At 43.8% G+C, this 22,072-nt stretch overlaps 1 protein-coding gene across 1 annotated transcript in view; it reads right to left on the bottom strand.

Moving 5' to 3' along the window:
* Positions 1-22,072, bottom strand: part of PGM2L1 (phosphoglucomutase 2 like 1) — a 43,292-nt gene that overhangs the window by 7,342 nt on the left and 13,878 nt on the right. The window contains exons 2-13 of the mRNA XM_035115219.2: positions 20,724-20,891; positions 16,153-16,259; positions 13,210-13,294; positions 11,737-11,820; positions 9,525-9,718; positions 8,327-8,516; positions 8,123-8,220; positions 5,593-5,773; positions 4,104-4,197; positions 3,754-3,883; positions 2,931-3,120; positions 444-577 (exon numbers count right to left, since the gene is read on the bottom strand). Of these exons, the coding sequence (XP_034971110.1) occupies positions 444-577; positions 2,931-3,120; positions 3,754-3,883; positions 4,104-4,197; positions 5,593-5,773; positions 8,123-8,220; positions 8,327-8,516; positions 9,525-9,718; positions 11,737-11,820; positions 13,210-13,294; positions 16,153-16,259; positions 20,724-20,891 (1,655 nt within the window). The remainder of the gene's footprint in view (positions 1-443; positions 578-2,930; positions 3,121-3,753; positions 3,884-4,103; positions 4,198-5,592; positions 5,774-8,122; positions 8,221-8,326; positions 8,517-9,524; positions 9,719-11,736; positions 11,821-13,209; positions 13,295-16,152; positions 16,260-20,723; positions 20,892-22,072) is intronic.

Genomic DNA, 22,072 nt, shown 5'->3' with positions numbered 1-22,072 from the left:
GACACGACTAAACGAATAAACAACAACAGTCAGTGAGAAAGGGACTGCTGTAGCAGCTAGGAGTGATGGTCTTAGACCATAGAAACACCAGAGCCATGAATTTCACTAGGTGACCTTGTGCCAGTCATTCGCTCCCTCAATTAAATCCGCTTCACTGGGTTGTTGTGAGGATACTGGGGGGAGAGGAGAGGAGAGAAGAGGAGACCACACACGTTGCCCTGAGTTCCTTTGAGGAAGCGTGGGATTAAAAAAAAAAAGGAAATCAAAATCCCTACTAGCTGCCCTGCAGCTAGGCTGTTTGGCAGCAACAGTGTGTCCAGATCAAGCCACAAAGAGACACCCCCTGCACTCTAACTGCTTGGTTCAGACAAGACTATTCACAGGACCACTGCCAGGCATAGAACCTAACCCATGGGAGTGATGGCACAAACAGAATTCCCCACCTCTGTTCCGGTGGTGCACACATCTCTGCATAATATTTTATCTTTGGTTCAGTTCCACTTGTCCGAAGGGTGGCGACACAGCCATTCTGAAAGGTGAAGGTGATCATCTGACTGTTTTTACTCGCAGGCAGTACCTGCAGCGACAACAAGAAGAACAGCATAATACCAGGAGAAAAATCAAGGTGGAATTGGTGTAGGGGTTCCTGCAGCCTCCTCTCATCCACTAATTAAATATCAAGCACTTCAGTTAAGTGTTTTGTGGACAAGTTTCAACCCAAAGACTAAAAACACTGCATTATGATGGTGATAGTATCTGTGGACTGAATTTACTCTCTAAAGCACTGATGGCACGGTACAAATAAATCTGTCACATGTTCATTGCTGCTTTGAGATTTTAAGTTACAGAATTGTGCAAATGAACCCATCAATGAACTAGTTAGACCTTGTTCAAAGTATATACAACAGCATTCGTCAACTACTGTTTATTTATAGAGAGGTTCCTTTGACTCTCAAATTAGGAATACATTAGTAAATTCCTTAGCCAGTTCTGTCCGGAGGAAAAAAATATTTGAACACTGTAAGAAGAGTCCTCCTAAAGGATTTTGAATACAGTTAGTCTGTTTTACATCCCCAACTTTGTGCCCTGCAGGTGCTTCAAAGTACAACTCCTATTGGCTGAGGCTCATGGAAGTTAATAATAATAATAATAATAAATAATAATAATAATAATTTATTATTTATACCCCGCCCATCTGACTGGGTTTCCCTAGCCACTCTGGGCGGCTTCCAACAGAAATATTAAAATACACGAATTTCTTAAAGATTAAAAGCTTCCCTAAACAGGGCTGCCTTCAGATGTCCTTTAAACATCTGGTAATTATTTTTCATTTTGACATCTGGTGGGAGGGCATTCCACAGGGCGGGTGCCACCCCCGAGAAGGCCCTCTGCCTGGTTCCCTGTAACTTAGCTTCTCGCAGTGAGGGAACCGCCAGAAGGCCCTCGGCACTGGACCTCAGTGTCCGGGCAGAGCGATGGAGGTGGAGACGCTCCTTCAGGTATACTGGACCGAGGCCGTTTAGGGCTTTAAAGGTCAGCACCAACACTTGGAATTGTGCTCGGAAACGTACTGGGAGCCAATGCAGGTCTTTCAAGACCGGTGTTATATGGTCTTGGCGGCTGCTCCCAGTCACCAGTCTAGCTGCCGCATTCTGGATTAATTGTAGTTTCCGGGTCACCTTCAAAGGTAGCCCCACATAGAGCGCATTGCACTAGTCCAAGAGAGAGATAACTAGAGCATGCACCACTCTGGCGAGACAGTCCGCAGGCAGGTAGGATCTCAGCCGGCGTACCAGATGGAGCTGATAAACAGCTGCCCTGGATACAGAATTGACCTGCGCCTCCATGGACAGCTGTGAGTCCAAAATGACTCCCAGGCTGCACACCTGGTCCTTCAGGGGCACAGTTACCCCATTCAGGACCAGGGAGTCCCCCACACCTGCCTGCCTCCTGTCCCCCACAAACAGTACTTCTGTCTTGTCAGGATTCAACCTCAATCTGTTAGCCGCCATCCATCCTCCAACCGCCTCCAGACACTCACACAGGACCTTCACCGCCTTCACTGGTTCTGATTTGAAAGAGAGGTAGAGCTGGGTATCATCCGCATACTGATGAACACCCAGCCCAAACTCCCTGATGATCTCTCCCAGCAGCTGCATATAGATGTTAAAAAGCATGGGGGAGAGGACAGAACCCTGAGGCACCCCACAAGTGAGAGCCCAGGGGACTGAGCACTCACCCCCCACAAGTTGTAGCCGAAGTCATCAGGCACCAGGTTGGGGGAGGCTGTTCTGTATATAGGCTAACAATTTCATATTCTGCTCTGAGGAATCTGTCAGGTATCTTTGAACCAGACTTTGAACCTGACCGGAGTTTACTTTTTGTTAAGAGAACATGGGATGTGGATGTAATTTTAATACGCAGGTTTGCGATCAAAGCAGACAAAACTCTGCACTGTGCTCAACTACAATCCAATACATTAGGCAGCTGAAGCTTATGTGAACCATCATAAGTACCTGCATGCCAATATGATCTTTTATGGGTTTCTTCCTTTAAGGTGGCAACCCACCTGCTGAGAGGTGGTCAGCCTGACAGAACCTAGGCCAGTGTGTCCCAAACTTGGGTCTCCAACAGTTTTCGGACTACAATTCCCATCATCCCTGACCACTGGTCTTGCTAGCTAGGGATGATGGGAGTCGTAGTCCATAATAAGCTGGAGACCTGAGGTTAGGAAACACTGGCCTAGACTGAAATGACGTACTCGCTTCTCCTTCTCAACATCCAAGCCCACAATCTAATTACTGATTTCCTCCAATCAACACCTCTATTACTTGAAAACTCTGCAAAGGGTTGCAAGGCAAAAGGGTTCAGATTAAAGCTATTATGAGAAGGATCTGCAACAGCTTTCTAATAAGAGTTGCGCAACTCACCGACTTCTTATTTGGCTGGCTGCTGTCATACCCAGTGGTCACATCCCGGATGTCCAATATACTGAAAGTGCCACAAACTGCTGGGTAAGAATTAGGTGATGTAAAGTTTCTGAGTCTTTCAAATATCCTTTTGATAGTAGGAGGATCATAACACAGGAAATACGAGGTTTTTGAAATGTGGTAGCCATACCTACACAAACACAGTATATAGTCAGGCACGGTAATCTAGATCTCTAAATTCTGTCACTAGGAAAAGAAAGGAAAGCTAAGCATAAACCCGAAACCTCCATATCACTAAATGTATCTATGATGTCTCTAAAAATGGTGGCACAGAAAATGGATAAAGTTAGGCCCTGCCAGAAGTTCCTTTTCGAATGCGACCCCTTCAGCAACTTCCAACATTTCTGAGTTATCTCACGGGCAAAAACACAGAAAAGACAATCCCTACTCTTTCCAGTCAAATTTATTTATTGAAAGCACTTTAACATCACCCTTTGGCCAAAAAGGCGCTCAGAATGGCTTACAAAAATCAGTACCATAAGACACTCCCTACCTCACACTTATAATCTAAAAAAACACAACACACAAGGAAACAATGTGGAGGAGAAAAGCAAGATCAAGCTTTAAGTTACAGCTCTTGTAATGACTAAACTTATTTTTCACCAGCTGGAATTGATGCAACCAGCTCCATGAGTAATTTCTGTGATGGAAAGTTGCTTTAATTGTTTTCAGCATTGTGTTTTTAATGTTGTAACCTGCCCTGGGACCTCAGGCGAAGAGCGGGTAATAAATAAGAATAACGATGATGACACACAGAACTTACATTTTATATATTTCTGTTAGTTGGGATGCCAGCATTTGGCTCTTGGTATCTAGATAAGCAGCCATTTCTGCGATCACCACAGCTGCGCTGACGCCATCTTTGTCCAGCACGGAAGTGCCACACATGAAGCCTGGAAAACAAAAAAATTGCAAAACAGCGTTTTTATTTTATTTTCATCTACATCGCCTTAAATCCATCATCTTAACATTTCTGTACAACAGAACCAAAAAAGAGTTTGAGAGTTAGGCCACGCAATGGGGTTGTGGGAAACAGCAGGCTGAAGGGAGGGGACAGATTCTAGGACTGGGCTCTGTCCTGTGGCCCTGCCTTCTGCCACTCGCTGTGCTTACCAATGGACTCTTCAAAGGCAAAAAGGACTTCTTTGCCGCTGTCCAGGAGGTTTTTAACTCTGCTGCCAATCGATTTGAAGCCAGGGAGTGTATCCTGAAAGACAGGAAGGTGCCTTCACTTAATACAGATTGTTCTCACGGAACATGCCAACTGCATGCAAATTCACCAAGCTGCTCACTCCCGGAGGTCTTCTGAGAGCAACTCTCTTTTAAGTATGCAGCCCTGAGTGGGCTCAGAATTGCAGCTGGGTCACCCAAGACTGGGAAAAGGTTACTCAGAAGAGAGTCCTAAGCATGGCTCCCAAGTGATCATCCCTTACCTCCCTAGCCAACCAGGTGTACTGCCTCTGCTCTCTAAATGGGCAAAAAGGGCTCCTTCTTATATGCCAGCACATTGTAGAATGGTACCCAAATTAAGAACAGCCCTCTGGCCCAAGATCAGTGGTCCTGGAAGACGTAACAGAAGTTTCCTTTTCTCAAAAGTCAACCATAAGGAAACAATTTCTTTTGACCATTAGAATAATAGTCTGCCCAAAGGCTACTGTTTAAACTGCAAGCAGGGACGGTGCTGCAAATTAGAAACTGAAGGCTGGAAAGGCCTAACAAACTAAACAGATTTTCTCAGAAAGAGGCCACAGTAGCTGTGCTCCAGAAGGGGCACTAGAGGGCAGTAAGAGTTGCAATAATGAAAAGGAGTCAGTGCTCTCTCTACAGCTTTAATCATCTCAGCCCTTGCAATCTAGTCACATTGCACTCTATAAATTCATTATACTGTATATCACACTGAAGCTGACCAGAGCTAGCTAAATTGCCTGCAAAAAACAAAAGACAGATCCTGCCCGAACCCAAACTTGTACATCTGCACACCATCTGAATCAACTCAATACTCCCCCCACAAACATTTTATTCAGAGTAAACCCACTGAAATTAATGGATCTAATTTAAGTCTTCTCCATTAATTTCAATGGGTCCCCTCTGAGTATAACTTATTACTTGTCAAAGGCATAAGTGAGGGGGTGCTCACTGCTTCATTCCTTCTAGCATCTTGCATGTCCTTTAAAAAGACCTCTGAATTCTGCCCCAAACGCTCAAAAGTTTCCCCTTCTGCCTGGAACTCCTTCACAGAGCAGCTTCAGTTCTCTCCTTTAGTTCAAAATGAATGTAGTAATATTCCATACCCCACCATGGTCGGATGCACCCTGTACAGTAGTATCTCGGGTTACAAACGCTTTGGGTTACAAACTCCGCTAACCCGGAAGTAGTTGCTCCGAGTTGCAAACTTTGCCCCAGGATGAGAACAGAAATTACGTACTGGCGGCGGCGGCAGCAGGAGGCCCCATTAGTGAAAGCACGCCTCTAGTCAAGGACAGTTTCGTGTTAAGAACAGACCTCCGGAATGAATTAAGTTTGTAACCCGAGGTACCACCGTACAAAGATGGCTGGGATTTACTCAGCCAAACCACAACCCTAAATGCCATTCAGCTCTTACTTCAAAGCGAAATCCTTCTTTTTGTGCAATGGCCTTCAGGATCTTAGAGGAGACCGTGGTGGCCAGCATGTAAACATTCTTGACGTCGGCATCTTTGGAACAATTCTTCTTCCAACAAGTAAACATCCACCACCCAAACAATGCTGCCAGCTCATTGCCAGTGAAGACTTTCCAGCGGCCACTGCAGAAGGAGGAGGAGGGGAGCACCAGAGGTCAAAAGGAATATGCACGAGAATCCAAAATACAGAGGAACACAGCCACAAACACAACGGTTGCTTTAGAACGGGGTGGCCGACTTCCAAGAGACTGCAATCTACTCAAAGAGTTAAAAACTCGCAGTGATCTACCCCCTTTTGGGGGGTTCAGGTTGAGGTTGTTGAGTTTTTTTTAAGGAAGGAAAGCCATCCATGTTTTGGGGGGTTCGGGTCAAAGTTGAGCTTTTTTTTTTTAGGAAGGAAAGCCCTCTTTGGGGGGCTTCAGGGCAAAGATGTAGAGCTTTTTTCTTAGGGAAGCCAAAGTTGCTGAGCTTCTTTAGGGGGAGCCAGTTATCTACCAGTGATCTACCACAGATGTCCAGTGATCTACCAGTAGATCACGATCTACCTGTTGGACATGCCTGCTTTAGAAGTTTCTTCTGTGCGGAAGAGCAAGACTTGTCCATTGGCTACTTAAAACACCAGCAGGGCTTCTTAAATAGCTGCCTGTGGGTGCTGCCCAGTTGTAAGACTGCCCAGGGCTAGGACAAAGCCAGTGCACACATGCCCGGCTACTTGAGTCCAGTGGTGCAATCCAATCTGTGATTGCTCTGCTCAACGTGAAGAACAACACACAAGCCATTGAATAAGGCTAAACTGCCTTATTGTGGCAAATGCAGAGTCTGCCTCTGTTTGCCCAGCTCAGACATTCAGAGCTGTTTAGCACGGCTGCCTCTCTCTAGCATAGCAGGCAGTGAAGAGAGAACAAAAGAAACAACAGTTCCACTTCAGGAGCAACAGTAGACGAACATCCTGTCTACGTCACATCCACTCTGTGGAATGAAAACACATACAGTCATATGATACACAACAATCCAATGACTGCAGACAGGGAATGAATCTCCCAACAAACACAACACCCCATCATTTTCAGAATGGTCCAGGAAGCAGAGTTTCCCAGGTGACTGAAGCTCCCCCTTGCACTCATTTCACTGTGATTGGTTTGTGGACTTATTCATTTGAAAGGCACTCAAAGGACTTTCAGATTGAGGCTTAATTTTGCAAACAATTCAGATATCACATGCATGACTTTGGCAACAGGTATTTTTTAAGTTATTGGATTTTTCACAGGAAGGGTAAATTGACATTAATTTATTTTTTTTCTATTTACTGAATTTATATACCACCCTATAACCGCAGGTCTCGGGGCAGTTCACAGAATAAAATCAAAATACAAAACCACAAAATATATAATCAAAATATTATCATAATATAATCATAATATATAATAAAAATAAAAACAACCCAATAGGTGGATGTGGGAATATGGGTAGGAATCCTGATGACGACCAATGTTGTGCGGATGCTGCAAAAACCCTGCAGGTATGAGAACCCCCCATCCCCCAACACAGACTTGTTTGGAAGTTGCCTGAGAACTAGCGGTAGAAGGAGAGGCAGGGGGAGTGCTAGGAGAACTCAGAATAATAAGTTGTGGCAGAAAAGTCTTCCAGTTGGAAGGTTTATGGAGAAGGAAACAGAGGAGTAAAGGAAGGAAGAGAGGGAGGTATCTGGGAGAACAAGCTGGTAGCAAATGGGAAATGAGATGGAGAGAAAAAGAGAAAAAGAACAGCTCCACATTTTTATGTACTAGACACACTGGAACCTTTGGGCATGGCCTAAGCACTCCCTGATCCCAAACTGGGAGCATCCTTGCCAGTGCTTTGTTTTCCCTTGAAAAACAGGTCCCTGTACTCACCATAAAGTTGTTACAGTAAGTGCCACACTTTTTAACAACTACAAAAAGAGGCACCAGTACTGCGTACCCTTGAGTACCCCCTAGAAGAAAAGGCCCTGATCCTTGCTGTGTACAGTATAGAAAGAATCTAAGAGCTTGCTAACTGGAACGGGGCCATGGAATAATGGTGGGGTGGGATGGGGTTGGAGATGGTGGCAGAAGGAAAAAAACAGAAACCAGGCTGCTTTTATGCGTTGGTGCTGTGTATCTGCTTGTTTCTCTTCTGCTGTGGCCTGAGAGAGGCAGGTGCAGATATATTACTGGACTATAGAGGGATCTGAGGATTTCCATGTCCCTTCCAACCTTTTAATTCAATTTATGGGGATATCTGAAGCACAGGGAGCTTCAGCTATATGTGTTTTTAGTAGCAGACCACCACCACCCATCCCACTTACAATTACTGGTGTTATTTTTTAAAAAAGTTTAGATATTCAAACATTATTTGGTGTGGAGGTCTGCATCTCAAGGAACACCCACAAGACTTGCCCATCTTTCCCTCTTCACAGAGGAAACCGTCTCTCACACACAAACACATGCTTACTTCTTCTGCAGTTCTGCCACAGCTAATCTGTCTGCATCAGGATCCGTTGCCACCACCACCCTGGCACCTTCCTTCTCTGCAAGCCGCAAAGACAATTCCTAGAAGAGGAAAGTTAATATTTTTACTCAGCACAAAACAGCCAGTTGGTTTTACCCACCCTTATTTACATACAAAACTGTTGACGAAATCGCATGCCAAACTTACTAGCACAGATTCTCCTTCTTCAGGATTCGGGCATTTTACAGTGGAGAAATCTGGATCTGGGTCTTTTTGTTCAGGAACTGGAATGGGAGGCTGAAAGCCAAATGCCTGAAAAGCCAACTGCACGTAGTCGTGCCCAACCCCATGAAAGGATGTGTGAACAAATTTCAAGCTGCTCTTTGTGTTCAGCTCCCTATAAAGAAAATAACAGAATGGATTAATAGGAGACCTGCTGCTCCCAAAAGGTGGCATGGCATCACATGAGATGGTGACATGCCCAGATGCCAAAGCAGACTTCATATGAAAACAGCTCACAGCATCTGTCCAACATTTGCAGAATGAGCCAGGCTTTCATGGGACACTGCAACTAAAAATGATAGACATGGATAACCAACAAATCTAATGTGGGCTCAGACGTTACCTTTGCCCTTCTCCTAGACTTCAAGTGCACTGTCTGGTAAAGTTCTCTGGGTGGCTTACAGCACATAAGGAGGGGGGGGAGCCAAAGTACAGTGGTGCCTCGCTAGACGAATGCCCTGTAAGACTAATTTTTCACTTAATAGATTTTTCGAGTGGAGGTTGCCTCGCAAGACGAATTCGTTTTGTGAAAAATTCGTATAGCGAATCGCGGTTTCCTATAGGAATGCATTGAAATTCAATTAATGCGTTCCTATGGGCAAAAATAAAATAAAAATTCAATGCATTCCTATGGGATTCGCTAGATGAATTTTTCGCAAAACGAACTGACTCACAGAACGAATTCAATTCGTCTAGTGAGGCACCACTGTAAATACAAAACTAAACATAAAATCTGAGGGAGGTACAAAAGGTGGCCACATGAGAATGAGGATTTTCAGTGGTGACCCCCTCATTCGTGGAATGTTCTCCCCAGGGAAATGTGGCCTGGTTCCATTGTTCTCAATTTTCAGGCACCAGGCTAAGTCATTTTCATTCAGTCAAATCTTTGGTAACTAAGTTCTCCTCTACAGTGGTGGCCATCTTTCAGCAGTCTCTGTCCAGAAACGTGGTCTATAAACAAAATTTTAAAAATACACTCTTCTTCTGCTCTTCCCTATTCAAATATCTACGGTGCCCAAGCCGATCATTTGCATCTCACCTGCTTCCAATTCTGAACCTCCACCTTTGAGGGCTTCTAACATATGGAATTGATGCTTACAGGAGTTGTGCTTTGATTTCTTACCTATGGTAACAGATCTTTTTCAGATCCTCCATGTAGCTTGCACAGATTTCCTTCAAGGGATCTCGCATAAGAGGGCTGCTTTCTACCAGATTCTCATTCCAGGAGTCGTTCCACGGCTCAACACATTCTTCTATACACTTCAGGATTTCTTTGTCATGAGGAGATGTGATCTGAGCGCCATTTTCCCAGTATACCTAAAGTGAGAGTTGGGAAAACGTAAGAGTTCAATCACTGCAAGACCTCTGGGCACGGTCTGAGCACTCCTAAATTTAAATGTTAAACGTTCGGCAACTATAGCACAAGAATGCCTGTAGTGATGCAAGCTCTATGAGAAGGGTGGGGAACTTGAGGCCTAGGGGCCAATGTGGCCCCTCAGCCATCTATACTTGGCTCTCAGAAGTCTCACCAGACCACAGCTCCTCAGAAGCCCCCCTCAAGTGGTTCTGTCCAGCTAATACCTCCTGCTTGCCTGGAGAGAAATGTGGGTGGGTGGGCTTGCAGGGCTATATCCTAGCCCACTGTACAAAGCTAAGCGTCATATCTGTTGTTCTGCCTGACTTCATTCGGGCTGAAAAAGCCTCAATCCATAAAATGCAACAGCAGCACACTTTTTCAAAAACAGTGTTGGTATATCACTTTTCTAAGTAAGCATTCTCCACATGGTTTGTATTTCTGAAAACAAAATCAAAATGATCAATAAACATACATGTTAATTTAGCAATACAGAACTAAGTTCTGGTTTGGAAAGAACTCTGAAGGGCAAATAAGCCGATATTTGATAGTCTGATATATCTAAATAATAAAAGGTTGTGGTTGGTGTTTTATTATCTACTTTTTGAAATTCATAGTAAACAGTAATTAATTATATCAAAAACTGGGAGGACACAGTAATCCATGGATTGTATTCAACCAACTTTTACTCTGCATAGATCCATTGAAATCAACAAACCTAAGTTATTTATAGCCATTAATTTCAATGAGGCAACACATACTATAAATAGCCGGCATGGACACGAATCCATACAGTCCATATTATTTTCACAATGCAAAAATACAGGAAGATACAGCAATAAGACAATAAAACAAACATACAACATACCTAGTACTTGCGTGTACTCTGCGAAACAGGGGTCATACTGCATTGTGAAAATAATATGGACTGTATAGATTCGTGTCCATGCCGGCTATTGACCTGATTATAATGTATGATTTATAGTATGTATGACATGATTATTGACTTATATTTATTTGATTTATTTAGTTATAAAACTGAAGAAGCATTAACCGAAACAGATGATTACCCTGTATCACTGCCTGATTTATGGTTAACTACAGATTAAAACAGTTACTTTTTGCCCAAGAACTGGTCAACGTGTTGCCTCCTTTTCTCAGCATTTTGACTTTAATTTGCAACACAGGGGTTCTTTCATCAGCATTAATTTCAATGAGTCCTGCTCCAAGTAAAAGTTAGTTGAATACAAGCCTAGTATTTGTAAAGGCCAGGGGCTATGTTGCTCTGTGGATCATTCAGACAGGCTCCCTTTAGGGTTGTGTTAAAATGATACCTGGTGGCATGGAATAAGAAATGCACCTACAATGCCAGCTTTCAATACACTGTGGGTGTCAAAACAAAGAGTCTTTTCACCAAAGTGTGACAAACTCCATTCACTCTCCCTTGGAGAGTATTTTCACCCAACATCATCCTATCATCAGAGTTTGGCAGCTGGACCAGGCCAAAGGTCCATTTAGCCCAGCATCCTTGTTCTTACAGTGGACATCTGTTTGTCTATGGGAAGCCTGCAAGGGGTGCTGAGCTATCCCCACCTGCAAGCAGAAGGCATCTGGGTTTTTTCTTCTTCCAGAAAAAGGTTATTATTCCACTAACAGAACATACAGTATGGGGTGTTCCATTCTTGAGCATTTTCCAGAATATTACAGTCTGGAAGCTTCTTGACATCAGGTCAGACCATTGGATCCATCTAGCTCAGTACTGTCTACACTGACTGGCAGTGACTCCTCGGGGTTTCACGCAGGAGTTTTTTCCAGCCCTATCTAAATATGCCATTGGGGATGGAACCTAGACCATCTGCTCTACCACTGAGTTATGACCTTTCCCCAGACAATTCCAGTATCTAACACAGATATTTTCTTAGGCTCTTGATTTAAAGGATTGTTAAAAGCTAGCAGGCATCTAGAGAGTTCTCCGACGTACCTTGTAGCCATTGTCTTCCTTACGGTTATGGGAAGCAGTAATCATCACCCCAGCTACAGCTCTGAGCTGCTGAACTGCGTAGGGCTGCAAGACAAAAATCACATTCACTCTCCAGCATGCCAGGATTTCTGAAACAGCCCAGATAGGAACTCCGGTATTCTGAGCCTCTGCACAACTGATACAAGAAGAATATGTGGACCCTTGAATGACAACCGCCATTCAGTATGACCTTTGAGTAAAGCATTGCTATTGAACAAAAGAAGAATCCCTAGATATTTCCCAAGTCACATCCTCTAAACAAGCAAGTTATTATAAGTGCTTAGAGCTGTTCATAAGCTTAGTGGCAAAGATGCAGGAAAATCAATATGCCTAACTGAGCCCAAGATGGTGTTGTGTCCCGGAAGACACACACATCCCAATGATATCAAAAGGCCTTAAGCCCCAGGCACATGAAAGCAAAGGCTTCGGGTCTTGTTTCTGTTTCTAAGCACAAGCCACTCCATACCCAAGGGAAGAGTTCAAACGTCTACTGTGCATGTTGAGATGGGTCGGAGCCCAGGATTTAGACCTTTCATGACTTTGGAAAGCAAGTGCTACAAACAGTAATAATGGTATTCTGTACATTTGAGGAGAACTTTTGCCATAAGATATGTTCAATGGGCAGTCCTTCTGCAATGTTATTTGTGCAATTTTTGGTATGAGAAAGAATCACCGCTCCAAGAGACTTCAGGTAACACATATTCAGCCCCCCCGCCATTTATTTACAGTGGTACCTCTAGTTACGAACTTAATTTGTTCTGGAGGTCCATTCTTAACCTGAAACTGTTCTTAACTAGAGGCGTGCTTTTGCTAACGGGGCCTCTTGCTGCCGCTGGCACACAATTTCTGTTCTCATCCTGGGGCAAAGTTCTCAATTCGAGGTAACTCTTCCAGGTTAGCGGAGTTTTGTAACCTGAAGCGTTTGTAACTTGAGGTACCTCTGTATTTGATTGATCAAATTTATATACCACCCTTCATCCAAAGATCTCAGGGCAGTTGGCAAGGTAAAAATACAGGGTAAAAGCACAAAATAAATAGTGAAAACAAAAACAAAACAAAAAATAACCTCCAAGGCATCTGACATACACATGTTGATGTTGCAACAGATTTCAAATGGTTTTGAAACGGGTTCAAGTCACCTATTCCGTCTCTAGCAAAGGATCACCAGAGGATATATAATTTCATCAAGCCAAGGCCTGACATCATTCAGAATTCTAATTTCTACTTTAAGTATTAAGCATACCACTGCTCCATTACTGTATGTAAATGCTAGCCCTTACAGCAAACAAGCTAACTGTGATCAATCCAAACATTTATTTCTTACCCCCAGGGACTGCTGTGCCACAAAATTCAATAAGGTTTCACACTGGAGATGTGGATTCAGTTTAGGACCTGATGGCCATGTGCCCAATAATAATAAAAGGATGGACTTACCACAAAAGGAGTGGGAACATATCTTGAGAACAGGTAGACAGGTACACCCTTAGCAAGCAGGACTGCTGCTGTGAGCTTTGCAAGTCTGTGGAAGACAAAGAATGATAATGCCACTCTCCTGCCCATTGCACCCTCCCTAAAATCCTAAGACAAGACAAATTCCCATTTCCTTTTTAAAAAGAAGAAGAAGGTTCCGGTTTCCGCCTGCAGGAATGGCGGACCTGTTTTCCATCTCTCTGACCTTCGTAAGGAATTTGGCGGTTGCTAGGGGAGTAAATGGCAACCCCCTACCCTCTCCGGGGGTTACGGAGAGGGGCCGCTGGCCCGCGATGCCCCCAGACCCACTCCGACTGTTTTTCGAGTGGGGGGAGCTTGGGCTGAGCACTTACGAGGGCCAGGACTCCCGGACGCTAATCTGCATGGCGGGGATTTCCATGGTTAAAGAAGATAATTAGGCTTAAATCTATGGACATACTTCAGAAGGAGGGGAAGAAGCGCTGTTTACTGCTGAGAAATTTATGCTGCTGAAAGGAGAGGAGTCAAAGATTGTACTGCATCTGGAAGAAGGATTGATGGGGACGGAGCGATAAGGGAAGGGAGTTTTTATTTTTTTTTCCCTTCATATTGTTGCCTCGTACCTTCCCGGACGCGATGTCCTGGCTTGTTTGGAGTGAAAGAGAAGCAAAAGACTGTGTGAGTTGAACTTTATAACTGTTGTTACTGAGCATATTTTTTTAAAGATGTGGAGTTGTCGATGAGAAAAGCCTCCCCCTAGTCGGGCGGAAGGAGTTCTGGACGCGCTCGGAGGATTTATGAGTTGTGTCGCACTTTAAATTGGAGCAGCGACCTGAAGCTAAGTTCAGCTATAGGGCAAGGAGATCCATTAATTTACCAAGAGTTTATGGTTTGATGTTTGGGTCTCCTGCCTGAAAAAGCTGTAAATTCTATAATGATCGTGAATCTTCATGGCTATGAGAGAAAGCGAAAGTGATTTGAGCTTTTTGAGATGGCGCTGCTTCGGGCTGCTTCGACGCAACAAGGAGCTCCATTAAGAAGATTTATGGGGAGGCTGGACTGATTAACTCACACAGGAGAAAGAACATCTGTGAAACCTTGTTTGATATTTATCTCAGCGGCTGGGAAACAATCGGATGAAAGTGAAAACATCTATGTGACTGTAAGGGGAAGATCTGGATTATTATGAACTTGGAGGACGATTTGAACTTTAGAAAAAAGACGGCAGTGGACAGTTGCGAGGAATTCCCAATTTCTTGAAGCATGGGAACCCAAATAAAAAATTCTTTAGATGATTTGGCATAACATTCGGTTTGATTGATATATATATGTGTATAATTTGAAATATTGAATGTGATATAATTGGTTTTAATTGGAAAATTAATAAAAATATTTAAAAAAAAAAATTAAAAAGAAGAAGAAGAAAGTGGCAAATGGAGAAATAAATGGGTAACGTCACTTGACCCACTGTGGGGCAGCTGTGAAAAGGGTAGCTTCCCTGTTAAGAATCATTACGAAAGGGATCAACAATAAACTGCAAATATCACTATGCTTTTATAGGCATCTATAGTACAGTACTGCCACACTTGGAATACTATGTACAGTTCTAGTTGCCACATCTCAAAAAAAGAGGCTATTGCAGAGCTGGAAAACATGCAGAGATGGACAATCAAAATGATTTGGAGTCTGGAGCTACTCTCACACAAGGAAATAGTGTGCTGTTGGGGGCTTCTTAAGGTGCGTAAGGGGGAATATGTCAGAGAAATATAAAAAATTGTGCCTGGTGCAGAGAAAGTGGATAGGGAGGATTTTCTCCCCCTCATCTAGTAAGATGACAATTTGGGATCATCTAATGTAGTTGAATAGTGGGGGTCAGTTCAGGACAGAATACAGGGAAGTCCTGCTTCAGAGTGCATAAAACAAATTGGGTTGACGACAATCAGCTTGGACAGCTTTAAGAGGGGATTAGTCGAATTCATGGCGGAAAAGGCTATGAACAGCTGCTGGCCATGGCAGCAATATGCCACCTCCAGGATCAGAGGCTGGTAGCATATGCCTCTGGATGTGGCACTGGGGAAAGAGCAGCAGGAGGGCTATGGTGTTCATGTGCTACTTGAGGGCTTCTTGCTGGGCAATGTGGGGAACAGGATGCTGAGTCAACTAGGCTTTTGGCCCAATCCAGCAGAGCTCCTCTTGTGTTATGCTTGAGATGGAGAGCTGAGTCAGCATTCAGTTCACTGGTACAAACACCTGTCATCTGAGTTGCAAGGCGAGAAGGAAGCTAGGCTGACTATGTTCCTTATACTGTACTACCGGTATGTTTGTCTGCACTCTAAATCTACTATGGTTCTCTCACTCCCCCTCCAGGGGGCACAATTTGATGCCTGTAATGTGCCAAACATGGGACTTATTTGCTCTCTAATTCTAATCTACTGAAACTCAAAGAAAATACAACAATATACACAGACTGCCAGAAGGTCTCTTTTGAAATGGCCTCATATTAAATAGCTCGGTGGCTTTTGAGAGGAGTTTTTAAAGCATCAGGAAGGCTTTGGCAGAGGTTCTGCAAATCTGCCTCATCCTAGGCCTTATCTGTAGGACCTGACACAAATTATGCACTTAATGAAAAGAGCCAGGCCTGTGCAACAGGTGTAATGCCTAAGTATCAAATCCATGGCTTGAGTTACTATGTGCCTGACTTCATCCACCAAACTGCCCCTTAGGACTGAAATGAGATCTGTAATGTGGCAGAACTGAGGCTATGCCTTCGTGTCGCTTTCAGATGCAGACGTTCACATTCAAAAAGAACTGATATATCTTCTAGGGTTCTTCTCATCTTCAAATTTCAAAAGTTTGATTTCTGCTTAGTGCAAAGGGGATTTAGTCATTCCATGGCAATCTTGTTTCTACTCCCAACAAAGCCCATACCGTAAGCTGCTGCAACTGCTGGTTATCTGGCCTCGCGTGTCATACCCAACAACAAAACCACGTTGCTTGAAGTCTGGAAATGATTTTTCAAGGTATTTGTACATCCCCTGCAGCAAAGTAAAAAGAGAAGTCCCATGCATAAATCCTCCTACTTGCTTAGGTTTTCAGACCTTCCCTATTCCACTGGCACAGGGAAGTTGTAATAAAGAATTCTCTGTCCCAATTATGTAATCTGAATTTGTCATGGTGGACAAATTATATTATCAATTAGAGTTGTTTCCTTCTTTATTGAGCAATCTCAGGAGAGTACAATGTTTTCTCATTTGTAACTTTACATCAGTCCTGCAACGTTGGCTACACCAAGTTAATTACCCAAAACCTCCCAGTTGGGGGGCAGGTGGAACACCTGAACCTTGGTCAACCGTGGTTTCAAATCTGGCACTGATTACTGCCATCAGCAAGGCAAGAGAAACAAAAGGAAATCCATAAATTTGACTTTAATTCACCCTTACCAACTGTCTCCAGCTATTCAATGAAAAGTTTCCCTACATAGTAAGCCAGGTATGAGGAATCTTTTTGGCTCAGAGATCCAAATCTTTAGCTTCCCCCAATCCATGGACCAACTCTGACAGGTGGGTGAGGCCACCCACCTATCAATCATCTGATGTCACAATTATGCCAGTTAACTGAAAGATGGGTGGTATTACGGGGGTTCTTTAAAGTCGACCCACAGGGGAAGGGTCTGCTTCACTAGCAAAGCAGCACCCAGCAGGACTGAACTCCACACATCCGCTGACATCACCCAGTGATGTAAACTGATGGTCAGGAGGATGTAGTTTGGGGAAAATAACCTTATGGGACAACCTTGGCAGCAGGCCAAGACTGGCCCACAGGCTGGAGGTTCCCCACCCCTGTCTGCAAACCTTCACAATGAATGGTACAGTATTTACTCAACAGTAAAGCAAATTATTCTTCCCATAATAATGGCTATTACTTATTCATAGTCTCCAGCAAACATGACATCTGCAGTTGTAGAACACTGTGGCCGAATTCAAACCACCATAGCTTGGTTTAATCAGCTAATATGAACAAATATTGTGCCTATACTCATAGACCCTTCCCCACTCAGGGAAAATATTTAAAGTATGGTTACCAGGCTTGGAATAGGCCAGGATAGTGAGCCATCTTCAACCCGTGTTTTAAGAACCTGTATTTTTCCAAACTTGGTAACCATGGAGGCTCTGTTTAGATATTAACAGGAAGCTATGGTTAACTGAAAACTTCCTGGTTTATTATAGCACATTGAGAATTGGTGCAGTCATTTATTTATTTAAAAGTATTTCTAAGCAGTGTTGTTGTTGTTGAGTCGTTTAGTCGTGTCCGACTCTTCGTGACCCCATGGACCATAGCACGCCAGGCACTCCTGTCTTCCACTGCCTCCTGCAGTTTGGTCAAACTTATGTTCGTAGCTTTGAGAACACTGTCCAACCATCTCGTCTTCTGTCGTCCCCTTCTCCTAATGCCCTCCATCTTTCCCAACATCAGGGTCTTTTCCAGGGAGTCTTCTCTTCTCATGATCTGGCCCGAGGTATTGAAGCCTCAGCTTCAGGATCTGTCCTTCCAGTGAGCACTCAGGGCTGATTTCCTTCAGAATGGATAGGTTTGATCTTCTTGCAGTCCATGGGACTCTCAAGAGTCTCCTCCAGCACCATAATTCAAAAGCATCAATTCTTCGGCGATCAGCCTTCTTTATGGTCCAGCTCTCACTTCCATACATCACTACTGGGATGTATGGAAGCAGTGTACAAACTGACATTAAAAACACTACCATACAGAAATCCATTGGTTTTTTGCATGAGGATGACATGCAAGGGCAAATGGATCATGCTTATCTCGGCTTATCCAGCTGTGGTATGAACATCCAAACTAGACCTCTGCCATGGACTCTCCAAGGAGTCCCTAGGGCTTGGCATCAGAAATTGTGCTTAGTCCAAAATGCAACTGATGCCAGCCCTAGCATGTTTCGTAGCAGTCTGCACTTAAGGTCTCTGATTAAGCAGATGGCTCCATGGGGGGGGGGGCAAGCTACACCTCACCCTTTCCAAATGCAATACCACAATTTGTAATTTTACTTGGTCTGGGAGAACTTTTAGTACCAATGTCACTTTCAGAATGGCTGAAATAATGGTGCTGCCCTTTTTCTTCAACTTCCCACAAATCCAGCAGGGTTGTGGCTCAGATTGTGTACCAAAGGGCACCTCTTCTCTTGACTCAGCACAAAGCCAACATAGAGAGAGGCTCAAAACCTGAATGCTGATTAAGCTCCTGGCACTTCAGCCACGGCCAGCAGAAATCTCAGTCATGAGATTGCTGACCAGCTAGTTAGCATGCTTATCTGAGGCTCAGTATGACTGCACTGCAAAGCCTTTCCCCCATCATGCTGACTTTGATATGGATTTAGCTGGGACACCATGAGGGCTTGGGGGGGGGTCTGCAAATTCATGCAAGGAGAACGGTGGACATAGTTTCATACTGCCTCTTTTCCCCACAAAAGCGTAAGAACGGGGAGCTCCAGAATCTGAGCTGTAAGGTGCCAAAGGTGCCCAGCTCCTCATTCCCATGCCAGCCTGCCAGATGCAACCCAGGCAGATGTCAGCCAAAAAAGGAAAGCAGCTGTACCACAATAAGTGCTTGATTAGCAAATAGTTACAAATGGTATTAGCAAGCCAGCCAGGATACGATACAGGAGGGCATATGCAAGCCAAGGCCATTAACCAGTCTGTCCAAAGGGGAATAATCTTCCCAATCTAAATATTTCATTTCATGTCACTTTTAATTTGTATACCGCCTTTCTACATTACTACATTCTACATTACTATACGCAAGTCGGTTTACAAGCTGAAGAAACAACAAAACAGACAACAAAGATGGTCTTATAACAATCTGATCCAATACAAAAAGTGTCATAATAAAAACATAAACTTTAAAATAAACAACTTATATCAAATAGTTATATTCAATAATCTAAGGTATACCTGTATTTGGCATGGCAAAGCTGGCCCAGCCCTGTACTTATTTATTTTCTAGTCAATGCAAAATATAGAAGTTTAATCAAAACCAGCAATGTAGCTGGCAGCCCCCCCAAATTATTTCCCAGTCTTAGCCTTCACCAAAATGCAAACATAAACCTGAAACAAAGGGCTTGAAGAAGACAAACAAGGATTTTCAAGAACTCTTGAAGTTCAGGGGGAAACATGCCTTAACCCAGTTGTCAAGGAATGCTGTCTTATGCAACTAGAAATGATTACCGAAGAAAATAACCACCAGTAAGGGAGATAACCTGCAAAGCAAGCACAACAGTGTTCGCAGAGACTTCCTGGTATCTGAACTGAAGTCTTCTGCCAAGAATGCTTATTATTACTTAGCAGCCAATCCAAAGTTCCTCGTGCTTCCAGCAGACCAAAACACAAAGCCAGCACGTGCTCTTCAGGCTGTCACAGCATGAACACTTTCAAAGTGAACAAAACAGAGAGGTCAGAAAGTACAAAGCTATTTTTGCTTCCTCAGCAGTCCAGCAAGGCCCATGAGCACGTTTAGTTCCTTAAAGCCTGCCCTGCAGAAAAAGTGCTTTGAAATTGTTCAGCTCCTTGGGCACAACTTTGCACAATTGGGTTCCTGCTTAGTGAGGCAGCAATGATGCCACTTTTTGTTTCCTCTGAATATACTGCCTTGGTGCTTCCACATCTTCGAAACACTTTTTAAAAACACTTGCTATTCTGGCAGACCACAGACACTGAAGATGTTTTTTTTTTAATGTAATGAATAAAAATGTTTTAAAACCATAATAAGGCAGTTCAGGGTGGCATTTGACTGCTCCACCTGGTATTTTTAACTGCACTAACTCTGTGAAGTAGAGAGCTAGAGACTGGCCTTATTAACTGCTCTAAACAGACAGACAAATTTGTTCCCTTGAATTCCCTGTGCAGACTCAATTGGACAAAGCATTTGTTCACCCCTCCACTGTCCAGAAGTCTGCTCCCTACAAAGACTCTACCCTTTCTCCCTTGCTACCCTGTTTGCTTAGAACTGCTTCCCAGAACACCAACATGATGCCATCTCTCCTCCTTGCTATCCCTCCTCAAGGCCCACCTTTACCATGAAGGTTTCATTATAACCTGCTATTTCTTTGCCCTACTGTAACTCGTTCTGCAACTACACATTAGCATGTGCCAGTGCCACTGAAACAGCTGTAGATGGGGTTCCACATACCTCCACTCCCCACACTGCTGTTTCCGTTGTGCTGTATTAGACTGCAAGCTCCTCGGGGCAAGGACCTGTCCTCTTGTGCACACACACGACACTTTATAAATAAGAATAATGTTTCATTTCCTCTACTAATTGACTCAACAGCGTCCATACTCTATGGGGCAACTGCCACACACCAGAAAGGATCAGAACTGGAAAGTGAAATGTTTGTCTCTGTAAAACAATGCTGCAAGTTACTTGGGGAAGAAGAGGGACACGCAGTAGCACATAGATTTCCTGCCTGCACAATGTTGCCTGGAACTCACCTGTGTTGACTGGATCACAGTAAGATCATTGATGTAGCAAAAGCCGGCCCCCATGGCAGAGCGGAGCCCGGCAGTTCCAAAGGTAAGCCTATGGCATAGACGGTCCCGCAGCTCCTTATTCTTCCCATTTCGTAGCAAGTTTTCAATTTGCTCTTTCGTTTTCGGATTCTGCAAATGAAACACACAATAGGGTTACATTTTACAAACACAAAACTCTGAACTGGACGGCATTCATGCTGCGTGAAATCATGTATGCTTGGGTTAAATCTGAGGACTACGTCTCATAGCCCTTTCAGCGCATAAAAGCCACAATTGTTACGTCAGAATCTGCAGTAGCGCACCAAAGCCAGGCACAGTACAGAGCACATGCCCTGCTGTCTTGACACAGCCTGATGTGGTTACACACCAACATGAGCCCGGGGGTGGGGGTGGGGAATCTCTGCTGCTGTGGACAGGGAGGTTTGGGTGAATCAACCCTGACTGTTCCTCATCTGATTATGTCTTTACTCCTCTAGGGAGGTGAGTGAATGTGGCCCAAGTACCCCAAACCAAGCTGATGTCAGTAGATTGCATCTTAATAAACCTCATGGCTGACTGAAAAGTCAGAACACTAGGATATAAGGGGTCAAGGGCATTAACAGATCATAGCATGCAGGACCTACTTCCTTCAAAACAAAGCAGATGGACTTACGTAAATTGTGCCAAAACAGCCACTTGTCAATAAAACATCATTAGAGAATCAAATACAATACAATAAGCAAGCAACGATTGTATCTGTAGGAACCCGCCCCCAAAAGACTGGGCTCTCCAGATGCCACAGAGAATATCCTTTCTCATGTCATTGCCATCCTAGCCTGTGTTACATGCAGAATGACGATCTAGTTCAGAGCTTTCCAAACTGTGCATCGCGAGAGGTTAGTGTGCCAGCTATAGTGTTGTAGGTGTGTTATGCACCATAAAAATATATTCAAGTTTACCTGAGAAGAAGAAGAAAAACTAAAGGGAGAGCCAGTGTAGAGTAGGCTCAGACCTGGGAGACCAGGGTTCAATCTCCACTTGAAAATGAAGCCCATTGGGTGACTTTCAGCCAGTTATTGTCCTACAGCCTAACCACCTACCTTACAGGGTTGTTGTGTAATAGAAAGAAGAGGGGGGAAAGTGTGTACGCTAACTTGAGCTCTTTGGAGAAAATGTGTGATATAATACAACAACAACAACAACAACAACAAACAACAACACTATTTCTTCATTTAACCGATTCCAATTCCCCCCACCTTCTCAATGTCTATTTCCCATTCAGGTGTCCACAGGGCACACATATGAAGCACCTGCAATTCATTCCAGTCATA

The sequence above is a fragment of the Zootoca vivipara genome, chromosome 4 (genome assembly GCF_963506605.1).
Source record: "Zootoca vivipara chromosome 4, rZooViv1.1, whole genome shotgun sequence".
In the NCBI taxonomy this organism is placed as follows: domain Eukaryota; kingdom Metazoa; phylum Chordata; class Lepidosauria; order Squamata; family Lacertidae; genus Zootoca; species Zootoca vivipara.
This window is presented reverse-complemented; position numbering and strand designations above follow the sequence as displayed.